Source organism: Mirounga angustirostris, unplaced genomic scaffold (genome assembly GCF_029215605.1).
Source record: "Mirounga angustirostris isolate CCGP_5_RB_7025 unplaced genomic scaffold, mMirAng1.0.hap1 SCAF_2, whole genome shotgun sequence".
NCBI classification, from domain to species: Eukaryota; Metazoa; Chordata; class Mammalia; order Carnivora; family Phocidae; genus Mirounga; species Mirounga angustirostris.
In genome coordinates this window covers 65,890,458-65,908,265 of record NW_026991710.1, presented here as the reverse complement: position 1 = coordinate 65,908,265, position 17,808 = coordinate 65,890,458, and the positions used below count along the sequence as shown (strand labels likewise).

The 17,808-nt window shown below is 45.4% G+C and overlaps 1 protein-coding gene across 1 annotated transcript in view; it reads left to right on the top strand.

Moving 5' to 3' along the window:
* Positions 1-12,462, top strand: part of SCD5 (stearoyl-CoA desaturase 5) — a 153,028-nt gene extending 140,566 nt beyond the window's left edge. The window contains exons 4-5 of the mRNA XM_045880895.3: positions 6,661-6,893; positions 10,979-12,462. Coding sequence (XP_045736851.1) covers positions 6,661-6,893; positions 10,979-11,169 — 424 coding nt within the window. The 3' untranslated portion in view covers positions 11,170-12,462. The remainder of the gene's footprint in view (positions 1-6,660; positions 6,894-10,978) is intronic.
* Positions 12,463-17,808: the final 5,346 nt, after the last annotated feature.

Sequence of the window (17,808 nt, the reverse complement as noted above, 5' to 3'; positions counted from 1 at the left end):
ATGGTGGAATAATATTCCATTATACATATATATACATCCATATATACACACATATACATTATATGTATGTATATCTATCTATCTTATCTATCTGTCTATCCACACACCATTTTGTTTATCCATTCATCTATTAATGGGCACTTGGGCTGTTTCCACCTTTTGGCTACTGTGGATAACGCTACTATGAACACTGGCATACAAGTGTATGTTCAAGTCCCTGCTTTCCATTCTTCTGAATGTACGCTTAGGAGTTGAATCGCTGGGTCATATGATAATTTGATATCTAACCTTTTGAGAAACTGTTTTCCTTAGCAACTGCAACATTTTACATTTCTACCAGCAATGCATGAAGGTTCTAATTTCTCTACATCTTTACCAACATTTGTTATTTACCTTTTAAAAAATTATACCCATTTTCCCTTCATATCTTATTGACCACTATTGACCAATTCCAAATTAATTATTGGGAAAGTGAATAAGATCACCACTGATTGCTCCAAACCAGTCAGGACTCACATCGTGGGTAGAGTTCACATTCCCTGAAGGACTTGGCTGCAGGGAGAGCAGTTGGATATCTGAACAAAATCAGAGGATTCCAGCAAGAAAGAAAGGACAGGGGTGGATTTTAGGAGGCTACCATCAATGTCTGCAATGGAGAGGCTTTAAAAATATCAGTGCCCGGAACAGAAATTCCAATTTGATTGAGCCAGTCTGCAGTGGGTTCCCCACATCAGTCATTTTTAAATGTTCACCCAGTTGATTCGAATTTGCACCCAGGGTTGAGACCACTAACCTCGTGGGTGAGGCCACCCACTAAGCCAACAAGTGTGAGAGTTGGGAAGTACAACATGCAGCAGGAACACTGGACAGGGCCTGTCCTGGGGGATGGAGGCAGTCCCCCCAGAGGAGGTGACATTTAGACTGATACTTGGAAACATCAAGTAAGCCAGGCCGAGGACATAGACACAGGAGACAGAGAGAAGGCGGTGCCTGAGGAATGGGAAGAAGTTCAGTTCAGCTGGAGTGTAGCATTCCGACCTTGAGGTGACATTTTTATTTGGATATGTGCAATTCTTAGGGCAATGGCTAGGTCACACGCTCCAGCCTGGTTTACTTCTGGGTAAGTTTACCTATCCCCTGTGCCCTGCTCTTGGTAAGCCAAGTAAGTAGCAGGTTATATGCACTGTATTTTAAGCCTGCCTATGCTTTGTCCAACCAGTATGGCCTTGAGGAAATCCCATGACCTCTCTGGGGCTCCAGAAAGGTCCTACAAAGTAAGGTTATAATAAGTACCTCACAGGACTATGGTGGAACCCAGATGAAAAAAATGTATGTGTGTGAGTGTCATACAGTAATATGCTGATGAGTTCCAAGTTTCTGTTCCCATCAAACCTCTCTCTAGAGCACCTCTGATCTCTAGACCTGCACGTCAAGCTGTCTACTTGATATGGCCTCTTGAATGTGTAGTGGGCATTTCCCACCTGACAGGTCTAAGATTGAGCTCCTCATGTGCTGCTCGAAACCAGCTCCCCTCCATCCTTCCCCAGCGAATGACATCTCCATTGTTAATGTCATCCTTGACTCCTCTCTCTCCACAATCCAGTCTGGTAACAAGTCCTATCACTCTATTCTCAAAATATATTCAGAATTTCACCATTTCTCACACCCACCACCCCTGTCCTGGTCCAAGTCAATGTCCTCTCCTGCAGCGTCCTAATTGCACCCCCTGTTTCTGCCCCTCCCCCCACAGTCCATTCTCCACACAACACTTGGGGTGACCCTGCTAAGATGTAAGTCAGATCACCCCACTCCTTTGAGCCGAATCTGCCCAAGGCTCCATCTCACTCAGAGTAAAGGTTGAAACCCTTATGATGACCTGCAAGACATCCTGTGACTCGGCCCACCATTTTTCTCTTATCTCCTACCTTCTCCCCTTTATTCACCCGCTTCAGCCCCACCTCTCCTGCTCATCCCTGAATGTGCTAGGAACATTCAGGGCCTCTGTGCTTGTGGTTTTCTCTGCCTGGAATCTTCTGCCCCATTTAGCCACACGGCTAACTTCTCACTGCTTTCACATCTTTACTCAAAAGCTGTAATGTCACTAAGTCCTTCCCTAGACACCCTATTTTAAATTGCAGCACCTGCCCTTGACTTCATATTCTCCTTCTCTGCTTTACTCTTATCTTAGTATTTACCACTAACATGCTCTATATATTTATTAGCTTTCTTTCCTACCAGAATATACATATATGTAAATTTTTGTATAGTATATACATAATATATATGTTTATCAAATCTTCCTACCAGAATACCCCTACTCTCCAAGAGCAGGGATTTTTGTCTGATTTTTTCACTTCATATCTCCAGTACCAAGATAGTACTGACACATACATAGTAGGGACTCAATAAATTTGTTAATACCACATTTTACAGAAGAGAAACCTGGGGCTCAGTGCAATTAAACCATCTACTCAAGATAACACAGCTAGGAAGTAGCAGAGTTGGGTAGTTTACTGTTCTATGACGCTTTACAACATAAAAAACCCATTTAGCGAAAAGACAGAGCAATGTCAATGGCCCTTCTGCAGCCTGTTCCCTACCACAGCTGAAGAAAGGAAGTCCCTCAGATGAGGAAGGACTAGGAGTTGGAGGCCTCATGGACTTGCAGGTGGACCCTCGGCTAGGGATTCAGAGTTGAGTGTCATTAAGCAAGGAAGCCAGGGAGCCATCTCCATACTTGTTCTGAAGCAAGGCCAGTGACTGTGATTAAGCTGCTGGACGCGAATAGGCACAGGAGGGAGGCTCCTCAGCAACACAGGAGGGTGTCGATTCCGTCTGATGGCTGGGGAGAATGTTAACGATGCAGAGATCAGCCTCAAGATCCATACCACTGGCAGCCGCACCCAGATCCTCTGTGGCCCCTAAACCTGGAATGGTTTTTAAAGAGGGTCTTTTTTGAGGAAGAGGACATTTGGCTGGACAGGGGTTGTGCTGGGGGCGGTGGGTTGGGGGGGAAGCCCAGACCTTTTTCTCCTCCCACTTGGGAAGCTCCATCCCTCCACAGCAGGCTTTTAGAGCCAGAGCCAAGGCCCGCAGGTGGCTTCCCTAAGAAGTTCGGAGGGAAGAGGCAGGGGCAGGGTGTGAGCAGAAGCTGAGTCCTGTGAGCTGTGGGTTCTGTAGCGTTGGGGCAGAGCCGAGAGCCAGAGCGAGGGCCTGGCCTCTTCCTGGGGGAAGCATGGCACCTCTCTAAGGCCTGGGGTCCTCACTGTCTATCCCAAGCCTGCTGGGAGGAGTGAGAGAAGGCCTGTGAGATGCTTAGCCTGGTGCCCAGCACAGAGCAAGCCCTCAGTGTGTGTGTTTTCTTTCTTCTTCTTCTTTTCAGGAGCAAAATGAGGGGCCAAGACAATGGCTCAGATCAGGACTAGGAGAGGCTCTTTTCTTTCTTTCTTTCTTTTTTTTTTTTAAGATTTTATTTATTTCTTTATTTTGAGAGAGAGAGAGAGCCATGAGTGCCGAGCAGGGAGCCCGAAAGCAGAGAGCCTGAACCCGGGCTCAATTCCAGGACCCAGAGATCATGACCTGAGCTGAAGGCAGAAGCTTAACCGACTGAGCCACCCAGGCGCCCCAGGACAGGTTCTTTTCAAAGGTACTGGACTGTAACGCAGAGAGTGGACGAAGGGAAGAAATTTCTTAAGTCGCAAAATGCCTTCTGTTGGCAACGTAGAGCTGCTTCCTTTCCTCCTCAGAGGTGCAAATGAGAAGTAGCAGACCCATGGCTCTGGGCACCTCTTCCATTTTCCCTTCAGAACACCCCTCTCCCTTCACACACCGCCAATTCCCAGGGCCTTACCTTCACCCAGATCCCCTCTTCAGCTGATGCTCCCAGGCTGCAGCTGCTGTCCTCTCTGGGAGTTGCCCTTGCCCACATGGAACTGCCCTGTCCCAGGGTTCACCCTTCCCAGGGTGCACCCCAAGGCCAAAGGCTGGATGATGCCGGGAGACCTTTCCATTTGGACAACTCTAAAGGGTCATCCGGCCCCAGAGGTTCCGGTTGGATCTGCCAAAACTCATTGTAGGTGAGCTTCTGCCTCGGCCCAACCTGCCTTCCTCCCTTCCTTACAAGTATCCTTCAAGAGCATTCTTGGGGTGCCTGGGTGGCTCAGTCCATTAAGCATCTGCCTTCAGCTCAGGTCATGATCTCTGGATCCTGGGATTGAACCCTGCATTGGGTTCCCCACTCAGCAGGGAGTCTGCTTGTCCCTCTGCACCCCGCCCCCGCCATGCTCTCTCTCTGTCTCCCAAATAAATAAATAAAATCTTTTTTTTTTTTTTTAAAGCACTCTACAAAAGCCTTCTGCATGTGACCCTAGGGAGCCCAACGTAAGAGCACCAGTCCCTTCATTGTCTGTTCTTTGCCCCTCTAGCCGCAGTCCACTCATCTGGCCGCCCAAGCACCCTCTTTCCACTTAAATGATTTCATGTGCAAATCATGTATGTAAGAGTGTTTTTCAGATTGCTAGCTGCACACAAGCGTCAGTTACCATAAAATTTGTTTTTTGTTGGGCAACAGGTGAACACATCAGCACCCATTTTCAAGTCACTGGGATATAAGATAGCTGCATTTTAAGTGGATGATAGTCTCTAAAGTGATTCTGCCTGGATCTGAATCTTGGTCCCACTACATCTTAGTCTTGTAACCTTGGCCCAACTACATAACTTTTCCTTTGCTCTGTAAAATGGTGATGATAATGGTCACTTCCTCCTAGAGTTTTTATTAGAATTAAATGAGCCAGTACACATAAAGGTCTCAGAATAGCTGTGACATAATATGCACATAGTATACATTACTTATCAGATCCTTACAAGAACCCCTGGAGGTATTATAATCACTACCTGTGTTGGACCTCTCTCATGCCCCACCTCCTACTCTCTGACCATCTTTTCACTCCAGCTGTTGCTGCAGCCACCTGCTGGCCCAGGTGTAACCCAAGAGCACCTTGCTCAGCTGGACGGCCTATTTCTTACTTCCTGCCTGGTTTCTTTGCCACCTCCACCTGAGATGCTTCCCAGAAATGCACTCAGCCATCCTGACCCAAGCAGACTTGGAAGTGTGAGGGAGCTGATATCCCATGTGACATCCCCTGACCAGGAGGGAGTTGGAGCCAATGGGAAAATAGCCCCTTCTTTCATTCCTTGAAAGAATAACTCCGAGGTGTAATCTGTCCCATTGAGGTCCAAGTTCAGGTATCCAAAACATGGGTACCCCTGGCTTGGTATTCCCTCCTTCCCTGTCTCACTCTTCCCAGAATAGACTACCCCCACACACGCCCTTGCTTCATGCTCTGCTCTTGGGGAACCAGCTAACTGTGCTCGAGAGGAGAGTGAAAGAAAGAAAACGGCTGGTTCAACATCCAGAATCAGATCTAGATTCAAGTTCAAGTCTTCCACCTCTTGAATGTCATTCCCTCACACTGTGCCACCTCCCATTTCATACATATGCATCTTAACAGAGGTCTTCTGGAAGCTTGATTAGGCAGTGTGAGGCCAGAGAGGAAAGACCTATGAACTCATAGCACAGTCCCTTTCCTGTCCCTGCACAGAGCTGGTTCCGCATGCTCTGTGGACGGCAGGGAGGTGGGGGGGTTGGGGGGGTGGGGGGACGGGAAACAGTGGTTCCACTTGATTGAAGCCCAGGGCAGGGACTCTGTCGACTTTGCCTTTATATCACCAGCATTCATGGCCTGGCATACAGTAAGTGCTCAGTAAATATTTGCTGGCTACACAGGTCTGGCAATCAAACTACTGATGGTTTTCTTTGTAAAGATGACTTTTTATGTGGCACAAGCCTAGCCTTATTGTTTACTTTTTTATGCTGGCTTGGAACGTAATCTCCAATGAGCAGAGAACATTTTTTGAGGGGATTGGATCGTTTACCTTTGTACCAAGCTAAGTTAGTATGGAATCATGTGTCTGGACATTATTCAAGAAATACATGTTTCTTGAAATCATTGGAGAAAACCTGATTATCCAGTTGACTGACAGGTGAAGGAAGTAGCTAAGAGCTACCCCTTGAGCATGGAGATTGAACCAGGAAAGGAAGATCCTGCTGTCAAACTGGTGACCTGTAGGAGAAATGTAGCTGGAGATACATGGGTTTCACCAGCACTACATTGTTTGCTATTGAAATTTCTCTGGGGCGCCTGGGTGGCTCAGTTGGTTAAGCGACTGCCTTCGGCCCAGGTCATGATCCCAGGGTTCTGGGATCGAGTCCCGCATCGGGCTCCCTGCTCAGCGGGGAGTCTGCTTCTCCCTCTGACCCTCCCCCCTCTCGTGCTCTCTCTTTCTCATTCTCTCTCTCAAATAAATAAATAAATCTTTAAAAACAAAAGAAGAAATTTCTCTGAAGTATGCTTGCTACAGGCCCTACCACTTCCCAGAGCATTCTACACATCCTAACTCCACTTTGGATTACCTGCCTAGCCCTTGTAAGGATATGGGTTTGAGACCCCTGTACAGGGTGACACACAACAGGGTGTTCCCTCTACAGAAAGAGCAGAAGGAGGCGACTGGTACATTTCCTGACTTTTCCTGTAGCTTGCTCAGCCTCTCCCTGCCACCATCAACAGGGGCCCGATGCTAGTGTAATATTCTGCCTTCCAGTTACTATAAGATCACCGTGGTGCTCATGTGCTTCGTGATTCCCACGCTGGTGCCCTGGTGCTTCTGGGGAGAGAGTCTGTGGAATTCCTACTTCTTGGCTTCCATCCTCCGCTATACCATCTCCCTCAACATCACCTGGCTGGTCAACAGTGCTGCCCACATGTATGGAAACCGGCCCTACGACAAGTACATCAGCCCTCGGCAGAACCCACTCGTCACTCTGGGTGCCATTGGTGAGTAGGGGGGGTGAGAGCCAATGGGAAATACAACAGCTCAGATTGTCTTGGCTTTCCAACGGTTTTCTGGAATCTGTGAAAAGAGGCAGTGGATTGGAGTCAGATGGGATGAACTTGGGCTTTGGTGTTAGAATCCTGGGTCTTGGACTAGTCACCTAATCTCCCTGATTTAGAGTTTTCTCATCTGTGAAATGGGAATCGTGATATCTACTTCATAGGGATGTTATGAAGATTAAGTAAGATACTATATGTACACGGCTTAGGACAATGTCTGTCATATAGTAAGTGCTCAATAATTAAGCTGTTTATTTTTACCCTGGAAATGTTCCTGAGAGGCGTAGCAGCTGACTTTTCTTTTAAACTGCCCTAACCATTCTAGCCTCCGCTGTCCAATCATATGACTGACTGTAAGGAAAAAAGGCCTTCAAACAGAGAGATGGGAAGAAACAAGAGTGTGGCATCTCATGGTGCCACAAGATGGTTAAGAACGAGGCCTTTGGATTCTGACGAGTTTGGTTGAGTCTTGGTTCCTCCACTTACTCTCCGGGCAAGTTATCTGACTCTTCCACACCTTGTGTCTTCCTCCGTCAAGTGAGGATAACAGTAGCATTTACCTGCTCCTGGGGTCATGGGAGGGTTCGATGAGTTAATGCATAGTCTTTGCAATAGTGCTTAGCACAAAATAAGCCTCAGTAATGTTGTTTTCATTACCAGCTTTATGGTCTTAAGCAAGTTACTTGTCCCTTCTGTACATTTACATCCCCTCTTTTAAAATGGGGATGATCATAGCAACTAGCTCAGAGATGTGGGGATTATAGGTGTTAACACCCATTAAGGCCTTCACCACTGTGGCTGGCACACAGAAATAAATAAACATTAGCTGTATATGGAGGCAACTCGGGCTTCTTGGTAGCCTGGGCCTTGAGCATGGAGATTGAACCAGGAAGGGAAGATCCTACTGTTAAGTAGTAATGGTCTCTGCATCCCCTAGCAAGGAGTTTCTGCCACCACAGTGTTAGGGTCATGCACTTATTAAGACCGCAGGGATCTTATGTTGACAAGAGCAAGCTAAGGTAGAAAACACATCAAATTTAGCTATGGGAACACTGGCTAAGCAGAGAGAAAAGTGTTTTGGAAAGTTTCTGATGCCCCTACTACTTCCTCCTCCTCACCCTTCATCTTCCTTTTTTTTTTTCTATTTATTTTGAGAGAGACAGAGAGAGAGAGAGGAAGAGAAAGAGAGTGAGCTGGGGGAGGAGCGGAGGGAGAGGGAGGGAGACAATCTCCAGCAGAATCCCTGCTAAGTGCAGAGCCCGACATGGGGCTCGATCCCATGACCCCGAGATCATGACCTGAGCCGAAATCAAGAGTTGGACACTTAACCGACGGAGCCACCCACATGCCCCCTCCTGTCCCCCAGCTCTCAGAATCAACCCTGGACGTGGCTCCCCCACTGCAGTCTTTTCAGAAGATGAAGGGGGGACAAGATGGACTTACATCTTATGTAGGGACAGTGGGCCAGAAAACCTAGGGAATACGGGCATGGCACAGGCCCTGAAGAGCTGGGTATTGGTCTTCAATCCACCCAGGTCAACAGTGGACTCCTAGTCAGTTTTCTTCATTAAGGTCCTAGGAAGGCACCTGTTATATCCGACTGTGTGGTAGATGGGGAGTATATCCAGGGTTCTCAGAGCAGTGTCTGCTTCTGAAAATAGTGGGGGAAACACCTCTATATATACTCAAGTGAAGGAAAAACACTAAAAATGATGATGAGGCTGGAAGGGGCAGGGTAAAGAAGACCTGAATTAAAAAGAAAACGGTAAACCACAGATCCATCCATCTGATGTACTCTTTGCAGAGCAGAATCCTTCAATTGTGGTCAACAGAAGAGCTATATGATGACCAGCCCACTTAAGAAGTGAAGGAGGCGGGGCGCGTAGGTGGCTCAGTCGGGCAGACATCCAACTCTTGGTTTTGGCTCAGGTCATGATCTTAGGGTCGTGGGATCCAGCCTGGTGTCCTGCTCTGAGCTCAGAGGGGAGTCTGCTTAAGACTCTCTCTCCCTCTCCCTCTCTCCCTCCCCTCCTGTGCTCTCTCTTTCTCTCTCAAATAAATAAGTAAATCTTAAAAAAAAAAAAAAAAAGAAGTAAAGGAGGAATCTGGCAGTTCCTCAAATGGTTAAAAATAGTTACCATATGATCCAGCAACTCCACTCTCAGATTTACACAGAAGAGAAATAAAAATATACATCCACACAAAAACTTGTATATGAATATTCATAGCAATGTTATTCATAATAGCCAAAAAGGGGAAATCATCCAAATGTCCATCAATTGATGAATGGATAAATACAAATGGGTACATCCATACAATGGAATACTATTTGGCAGTAAGAAGAAATAAAGTACTGATACCTGCTATAACCTTGAAAACATTATGCTAAGTGAAAGAAGCCAATTATAAAATCACATATTGTATGATTTTATTTATATGAAATGTTCAGAATAGACAAGTCTATAGAGATTGTATTAGGGTTCTCTAAAGAAACAGAATCATTATATATATATATACATACTAGTATACATATATATGTATACACACACATACACTACACGTATATATACAGATATATCTATCTATACATATGTAATACTATTATATACATATACTATACAGTTTTTGTATATACTGTAATATATATATTTTTTTCCTCATAATAAATCCCCATATATATATATAGAGAGAAACAGTAGGATATCTATATAAATATAAATAGATATATATATTTGTAGAATCTAAATAGATACCCTACTATTTCTGTGTGTGTATATATATATATATCCGTAGATACACACTTTTTATGTATAGAGAGGGGGGAGCGGAGGGATCGGTGGGGGGAGAGATTTGTTATGAGGAGCTGGCTCACAGGATTATGGGAGCTGAGAAATCCCACAATCTGCTCTCTGCAAGCTGGAGACCCAGGAAAGCCAGTGGTATAATTAAATCTGAGTCCAAAGGCCTGAGAACCAGGGGAACAGATGATGTAAATCCTAGTCTGAGGGCAGGAGAAGATGAGAGAGATGTTCCAGTTCAGTCAGTGAGTCAGAAAAAAAAGGGGCAAATTCCCGTTCCTCCACCATTTGTTCTGTTCAGGCTCTTAACAGATTGAGTGATGGCCGCCCCCACTGGGGAACGTAATCTGCTTTACTGAGTCCACTGACTCAAATGCTCATCTCATCCAGAGACACCCGCACAGACACGCCTCACAGAAATGTTTAATCTGGGCAAACCTTGGCCAGTGAGGTTGACACGTAGACAGAGAAAGAAAGTAGGGCTGGAGGCATGGAGGGATGGTTGGGGGATGACAGCTCAGGAGTGTGGCGCTTCCCTTTAGGTAATGAAAATGTTACAAAATTCATTGGGGTGATGGATGCACAGCTCTGTGAAAATACTAAAAGCCATTAAATTGTACTTCAAATGGATGAATTATATGGTGAATTATATCTCAATAAAGCTGCTTTAAAAAGTCAGAGGAAAGAAGCCCTGAGATCCCTCCTCAAAACACTTGAATTAAAAAAAAAAGTAAGGGAGGAAAAGCTATTCACCGGGAGGGAGAGAATAATATATAAGCCCATCTGGGACATGTAACGGTCCAGCTTCTCCATTTGCTTACCTATCTGAACGGTACTCATCTGGTTTTCCAGGCTCTCCCAACGAGCCTTCCTTTAATCCCTCCAGCCCACAGAGGCTAGTTTCCTCTTACGAACAAACATCAAAATGAGGATCTGTTATCAGCCACTTAGCATTTTGTCTACGAAGTAAGGCTTGGAAATCAGGGTAGCATATCTACAATTCATACGGGGAAATTAATCTCATGACTCTATGCTGATTAACTTTCTTGTTATTTTTCTGTTCCTATTTAGTCTAGCCAATGCTTCCTAAGGACAGACACCAAGTCTTCTGCTCCCCTTAGAGCCTGACATAATGTCTTGCACATGGTAGACCCTCAATAAATGGGGGGGTGAATAAATCTGTGCAGAGAGGTGGAGATGGGTTATTTCAATGCCCACTTTGTCTTCCAGGTGAAGGCTTCCACAATTACCACCACACCTTTCCCTTTGACTACTCTGCGAGTGAATTTGGCTTAAATTTCAACCCAACCACTTGGTTCATTGACCTCATGTGCTGGCTGGGGCTGGCCACTGACCGCAAACGGGCAACCAAGCCGATGATCGAGGCCCGGAAAGCCAAGACTGGAGATGGCAGCACTTAAACATGGAACCACCATCCAACATGTCTGCCATTGACACCTTAGTTCATGGCTCTTGTTACTATAGTTCTTTTGTTCATTGGATGTGGGAGGGGGTAGAGGGTAGGGAGGGAACAGAATCTCTGTGGTTTGGGAACTTTCTGTTTGTCTCAAAATATTGTCAACTATCAATGAAAAAAAATTTTTAACGTCAACGTAACTATGATTTAACATTAGAGTGTAAGCACGTGATTTAGTCGCTGTAGCTACAATACATCAAACACACATGGTCGTGTGCTTGTACATGATGTTGACCCTGACAGGATGAAGGAGCTTAATATTCTCTCGGTGTGATTCAGGAGAGCACTGGTTTTCTTTTCTACCAGTTAACCCAGCACTGTTTTTAAACCCCTTATCTGAAGGAGCAGAGAGGCAGGGTAGAAGACAAAAGAGAGGGTCTAAGTAACTAAAGAATGTTTCTGTTTTGTAATTACTGCGTGAATGTGTTTGTGTGTGTGTTGCTGTTGTTGTTTTTTAAATAAGAGAATTGAACACTTTAAAAAAAATGGCAATACAGGAAATGGCTCTCTTATTTTTTTGGCCCTGTTTATAGCTTATTAATGCTCCACTGTCTTTGCTTCAGAAGAGATCTGTCCACTGCTCAGCTCGTTTTGTGTCCCAATTACGCCCAGCCGACCCTATAAATCAGTGTCTATTTAGGTGTTTGATTTTGTTCTCTTCGCTATTGTCATTTTAAAGGTGTATAACTCAGATGTGCCAGACATAAAATTAAGCTCAAATTAAGCTCTCATTTAAATGTTTAGACACCTAATTTATATTCTAATTGATCCTAGCCACTGATGCATGTACTTTAGCTACTCCTGCTAAATAAGCATATTAATTTTCCACACCAGGCCATCAGATCTTAATAACCGACAGTTATCTAGAGCTCAGTGTCTACTAATGTTTCCCCTGCATGCGGCCTTCATTGATTTTGCAGCAAAATATAAAGTGATCATTATGCAGCTTCTGGGTTAAAAAAATTTTCATGTGTTAAGTTGCCTTGTAAAGAGCATGTTGAATTAATGGGACAGCGTGCCCTTTGTTTTAGTTGTTAGAGCAAAAGAAAGATGTTGGAGCACTTCGAAGATAGATCTTTTCAGGAAAGATGTAGGAACTTAAAAATTTCTGAAAAAAAAGTGATACCAGTAGGAAATTGTCATAATGAAGTTCTTCATCCAGCAGGTGTTTAACAGTGTTATTTTGCCATTAATAATGTATAAACTATGAGTGATTTACAATAAATGATTATGAATTCGTTGGTGTTCTTGACCAGATACTTAAATATTGTTCAGAGGATGTTCTCTCAAGGGTACTTGATGCTCCATGACGACCATATGATTTCCCTTTGATTTGAGCGCTGGACTATTGACACCCCTAAGACCAGGCCTCCTGTATCCCATTAGGCCTAGGCCAGAGAGAAAATTGGCTAGTTTTATTTGGAATGCAGAACCCCAGTGGTGTCATTCTCCACTTCTCACTCACCAGTATGGCCACTTGGGCTGCTTCCAGATGACGAATGGGCACCTCTACTCCTACCTGTCACCCAAAAGAGCATGAAGGACACCTTCCTTCCCCGAGCCCCAGCGGGCCCCACTAGGAGTGACCAGAGGCACAGGAGACAGGCTCCGCCTTCCCTCCAGTCCTGCCTCCCAACTCTTCACTCTGCCCTTCTTTTGCCCCGAAACGCCTGTGCCCTTGCTGTCAGATACAGACTTCTTGGCCTGCCTGCCACTGAGTGGGATTCCAGCCATTGGACCCTTTGGGCATGACAGGGCATCTACCAGCTGCTTCATACTGCGGCCGCACATTGCTGAGAACTTGATGGAGAATTGGTAGGGTGTAACTGTATTCCAAGTTGAGTTTGTATCAACATGACCAAAAATGATTGGGAATATCTTCGATTGGGAATATTTCCGTGAATCTTTGACCCTTAAATGTACCAATCTTACTGCTTGCCCATTAATAGGAAAGGCTACATTTGGAAAACTATTTGAAGTCTTCTCACAAAATGAGGATATTCCCCATCTAGTCCAAATAAATCCAGAACCTCACTCCTTTGAACCTGAGAGTCACGTATTTATCTGCAGCAGTGGCCATGAATGAGGATCGGGATGATTTTGTTGAAGGAGTGGATGGAAGTTAGATCACTCTAGAGTCTTCCATGTTAACATTACCTGCAGGTCTCAGCAGCATCTAAGGGAAGAAAGTAACCCTGGGACGTATCTCCCAAGACTATCCAAAGTGGCCCTAGAGAGGTTGGTACTTTTTTTTTTTTTGAGAGGATCAGTTTAAAGTAAGGTGATGCCCTCTCCTTAATCTCCCGTGTCCTACAAGGCGACTTCAGACAAAACCACCCATGCATCCAGGTGAGGGGAGCAAAGGGGAAGTGGTTCCAACAGAGCATCTCCCATGCGTGTTATGGAGCTGGCCAGCTGTGTGGCCTTGAGAAAACCAGTCTTTCTGGATCTAGTTTTCTCATCTGCAAAGAGAGAGGATAAAACCAGACTCTGGCTAAGGTCCCATCGAGCCCTAATAGCCACCAATAGCAACAGAAATAGGGACATGGCTGACTTCAGGTTTGAAACACCTCTCAAGTTCTTGCCCCTCCTTTCTGGGATCTGGATCTGGGAGGTCAAAATTGAGGGGAAATAATTGGGTCTGAGTGGGAGAACACAGAGTGAGGCTGAAAGGAATGCTCTTGGTTAAAAAAAAAAAAATGCATCTGTTTCGTTCATTCCCAAAATATAATGAAACAATAAAAATAAACATAATCAATGGAAAACAATTTAATGAAAGAAAGTACTCCAAAAACCTCTGGCCTAGTGGAGTAGTAGAAATAGCACTGGACTCAAGTTCAAGACCTGAGTTTGAATTCTCTTCCTTTTTTTAGGTTGAGGTATAATTGACATACATTATATTAGTTTCAGGTATACAACATAATGATTTGATAATTACATATATTGCAGAAAAAGGGCACCTGGCTGGCTCAGTCTGTATATACTGCAAAATGATCACCACAAGTCTTGTTAACATCTGTCACCACATGCAGTGAGAAAATTTTTTTTCTTATAATGAGAGCTTTTAAGATATATTCTCTTAGCGACTTTCAAATATGAAATACAGTATTATTAACTATAGTCACCATGCTTACATTACATCCCTATGACATTTATTTTATAACTGGAAGTCTGTATCTTTTGACCAGCTTCACAATTTTGTCCACCCCCACAGCCCACCAATCTGTTCTCTGTATCTATGAGTTCATTTTTATTTTTTTTAAGATTGTACATATAAGAGAGATCATATGGTATTTGTCGTTCTCTTTCTGACTTACTTGACTTAGCATAATACCTTCTAGGTCCATCCCTATTGTCACAAATGGCAAGATGTTTAATTTGAACTCGTGATCTAACTTGCTGTGTTACCTAACGCATGTTTTTAGGCTGAACCATGTGAAAGTGCCATTTATTAACCTACTGATCCTCTCTGCACCTCCATGTCTTCACCCACAAGGTAGGAACAGTAAAGCTTTTGTGCTCAGATAAATCTGGAGGCCCCGAGAACAGGCCTGGTGCATCATAGGTCCCCACAAGACATCAGGTGAGGGTGAGTAGCACATCTCAGACACAAGATGGTAACTGAGATATAGTCAAATAGCCACAGATTGGAAGTGAAGAGGACCAACTTCTAGTTCTGGTTTTGCTAGTAACTAGCTGGATGGTGAAGGGTAGCAGAATATGCCCCAAATGCCAGTTTGACATAAGATTATTTCCAGTTAAAGGCACTTGAGAGGCACCTGGCTGGCTCAGTCGGTAAATCATGTGACTCTTGATCTCAAGGTTGTGAGTTTGAGCCCCATGTTGGGTGTAGAAGTGAAAGAAAGAGAGAAAGGAAGGAAGGAGGGAGGGAGAGAGAGAGAGAGAGAGAAAGAAAAAGAAAGAAAGAAAGAAAGAAAGAAAGAAAGAAAGAAAGAAAGAAAGAAAGAAAGAAAGAAAGAAAGAAAGGCACTTGGAAACAGCAGATGCAAGAAGGACCTTCTGACCTCCCTTTTTCTTCCTCAAAGCAGGAGATGCGACTCCCATGTGAGAGCTGCCCTCTGTACCGGGGGGAGGAAACATCCTTATCACCAGAGACGGAGAAGGTACCAACAGAATCAGTGCTAACAAGGGTTTGCAAGTTACCCTTATCTCCTGTTAGCTTCCCCATATATTTTTGGTACTTTTTCAAAATTAGTGCTCTTAGTTCAATCTGGTATATAAACACTTGGGCCCAACCACTTTGGGGGGCTTCATTTTCCCGTGAAGGCTCCCATGAATATGTAAATAATAAACTCTGTAAGCATCTCTCCCGCTAATCTGTCTTCTGTCAACTGAATTCTCAGACCCAGCCTGACCCTCAGAGGCTGGAGGGAAAGTTCTGCCTTGCCTACAAAGGCTCTGTCTCCTGGAGCCTCAGCGAGCCCTTCCATAAAGGAACCCCACTGGACTGGATCGTCCTGCCCAGGTATCCCTGTAGGAGTCATCCCCCCCGCTGTGTGGAAAAGCCCCGCACAGTGGCAGGGCCCTGAGCTTCCCTCTGATCCTTGGCCTCCATCAGAGGACAAACCCCACTTGCAGAGTCACCCAGGCTTCCCACAGCTCATTTTTCTCCTCCCAGGAGCTGGGAGACAAGACTGGGAGAGGGACAAGGCTGAAGCTACTGGATGAGAATGAGCTTCGGGGATTATGTGACATTCATTTATCCCTTTCACTCCTGTCCTCAAATTACAGAAGACACTGGAAGCCAGTTGAGTTCTCAGCGGCTGTTCATGTGAAAAACAAGGAAGGAAAGAAGTATCCTAACCTTTATAATCTTCCCCCCCCATTTTTAGTTTAGGGTATTCATGAAAATCCTTTCCTTCTGGGGCGCCTGGGTGGCCCAGATGGTTAACCTTGGGCTCAGGTCATGATCCCAGGATGCTGGGATTGAGCCACACGTTGGGCTCCTGGCTCAGCAGGGAGCCTGCTTCTCCCTCTCCCTCTGCCTCTCCCCCTCTTCCTCATGCTTTTTCTCTCTCTCTCTCTGTATCTCTGTGTCTGAAATGAATAAATAAAATCTTAAAAAAAAAAAAATCCTTTCCTTCCCTTTCCTCAGCGTCAAGGAAGTGCTATAAATGACCTGGAAACCCCTCTCCTGTTCTCCTCAAGGGTAGTAGAGTTCAAAACTATCCCACCCCTCCCTGCCCCCTGGAATGTTCCTGACTTCAAAATTTGCAAGTCAGAAGCAAGAGGAAGGAAAGGGTTGCCTCGGCCCCGCCCCCCTTCCAGCGCCAGCAGCAAGCCTGTGTCCGAGCAGCTGCTGTGGCTCGTGGCTCTGTGACAGCCTTCTCACTTGCTTTTGTCCTCTCAAGACACCTCTGCCTGGGCACCTGGGCGAGCAGTCAGCCGCAGGTTGCCTCGACTGCCCACCGATTCAAGAGGAAGAGACCCGCAGACAGCAGCCCCAGTTAGGTATGGCGGGGGCCTCCGCGCCGACACACTACCCTTCCTTACTCCTCCTAAACCTACAGTTACTATGCAAAAAAGATGACTTGGCCTCCGACCACCGGTTCAAATCCCTGCAACTCAGAATTGACTAAATCGATGTACCCATCCTCCCCTTGTTTGATCCTCTGCAGGGCTACTTCTCATGTCACTGAGAGAAATCTCCAAACTCTGTGCTGTCGATGGACAAAGTAACTGGGTCCCGCTGGAGCAGGGCATGGTCGCATTCTTATTACCAAATTTTTTTTTTAGATTTTTATTTATTTATTTGACGGAGATGGACAGCAAGAGAGGGAACACAAGCAGGGGGAGTGGGAGAGGGAGAAGCAGGCTTCCCGCTGAGGAGGGAGCCCGATGTGGGGCTCAATCCCAGGACCCCGGGATCACGACCGGAGCCGAAGGCAGACGCTTAACGACTGAGCCAGCCAGGCGCCCCTATTTCCAGATTTCTTAAAAGTGGGTGCTCACAATGTATGCATCATTAAACAGCAGGGCCAATTGTAGAAGGCGCTCCTTTTCCCAGACTGAATGACAATGTCACGCGTGAGGGTGGGGGGAGGCAGGCGGAGCCCCTACCTGTACCCGATGTGATCACTGCGATCCTTGAGTGAGGATGAACTGGCTAATTGGGATATGCAGCTTCTCAAAGGAAGAGTGAATCATCCATGTAGGTGATGCCTCTCCAGGGCCAGCCAACAGGCTTCTCACACCTGAGGTGGAGGGATCCAGAAGACGCACTTCACTTCTCTCCTGGTCCGGCAGTTCCTGCCCATGGATGCAACAACTCCGTCCTCTGAATTTAAAAGGCATTTAAGCCAGCAGCATAAAGTGATTTTGCAGACGTGCCAACCAATGAGCACCTGTGCTCGCTCTGCTCTTTACAGGTCCTGCTGGACTGAGCGGTTTGTAACGCAGGCAAATCGGCTTATTAGGAAGAATGTATACACAGTTACACCACAGCTAACCAAGGTGAGAAGTGATCTCAAAGTGCATCTTTTGCCCTTCATGGTTTCAGATCACTATTTTATTTTATTTATTTGTTTTTTAAAGATTTTATTTATTTGACAGAGACACAGCG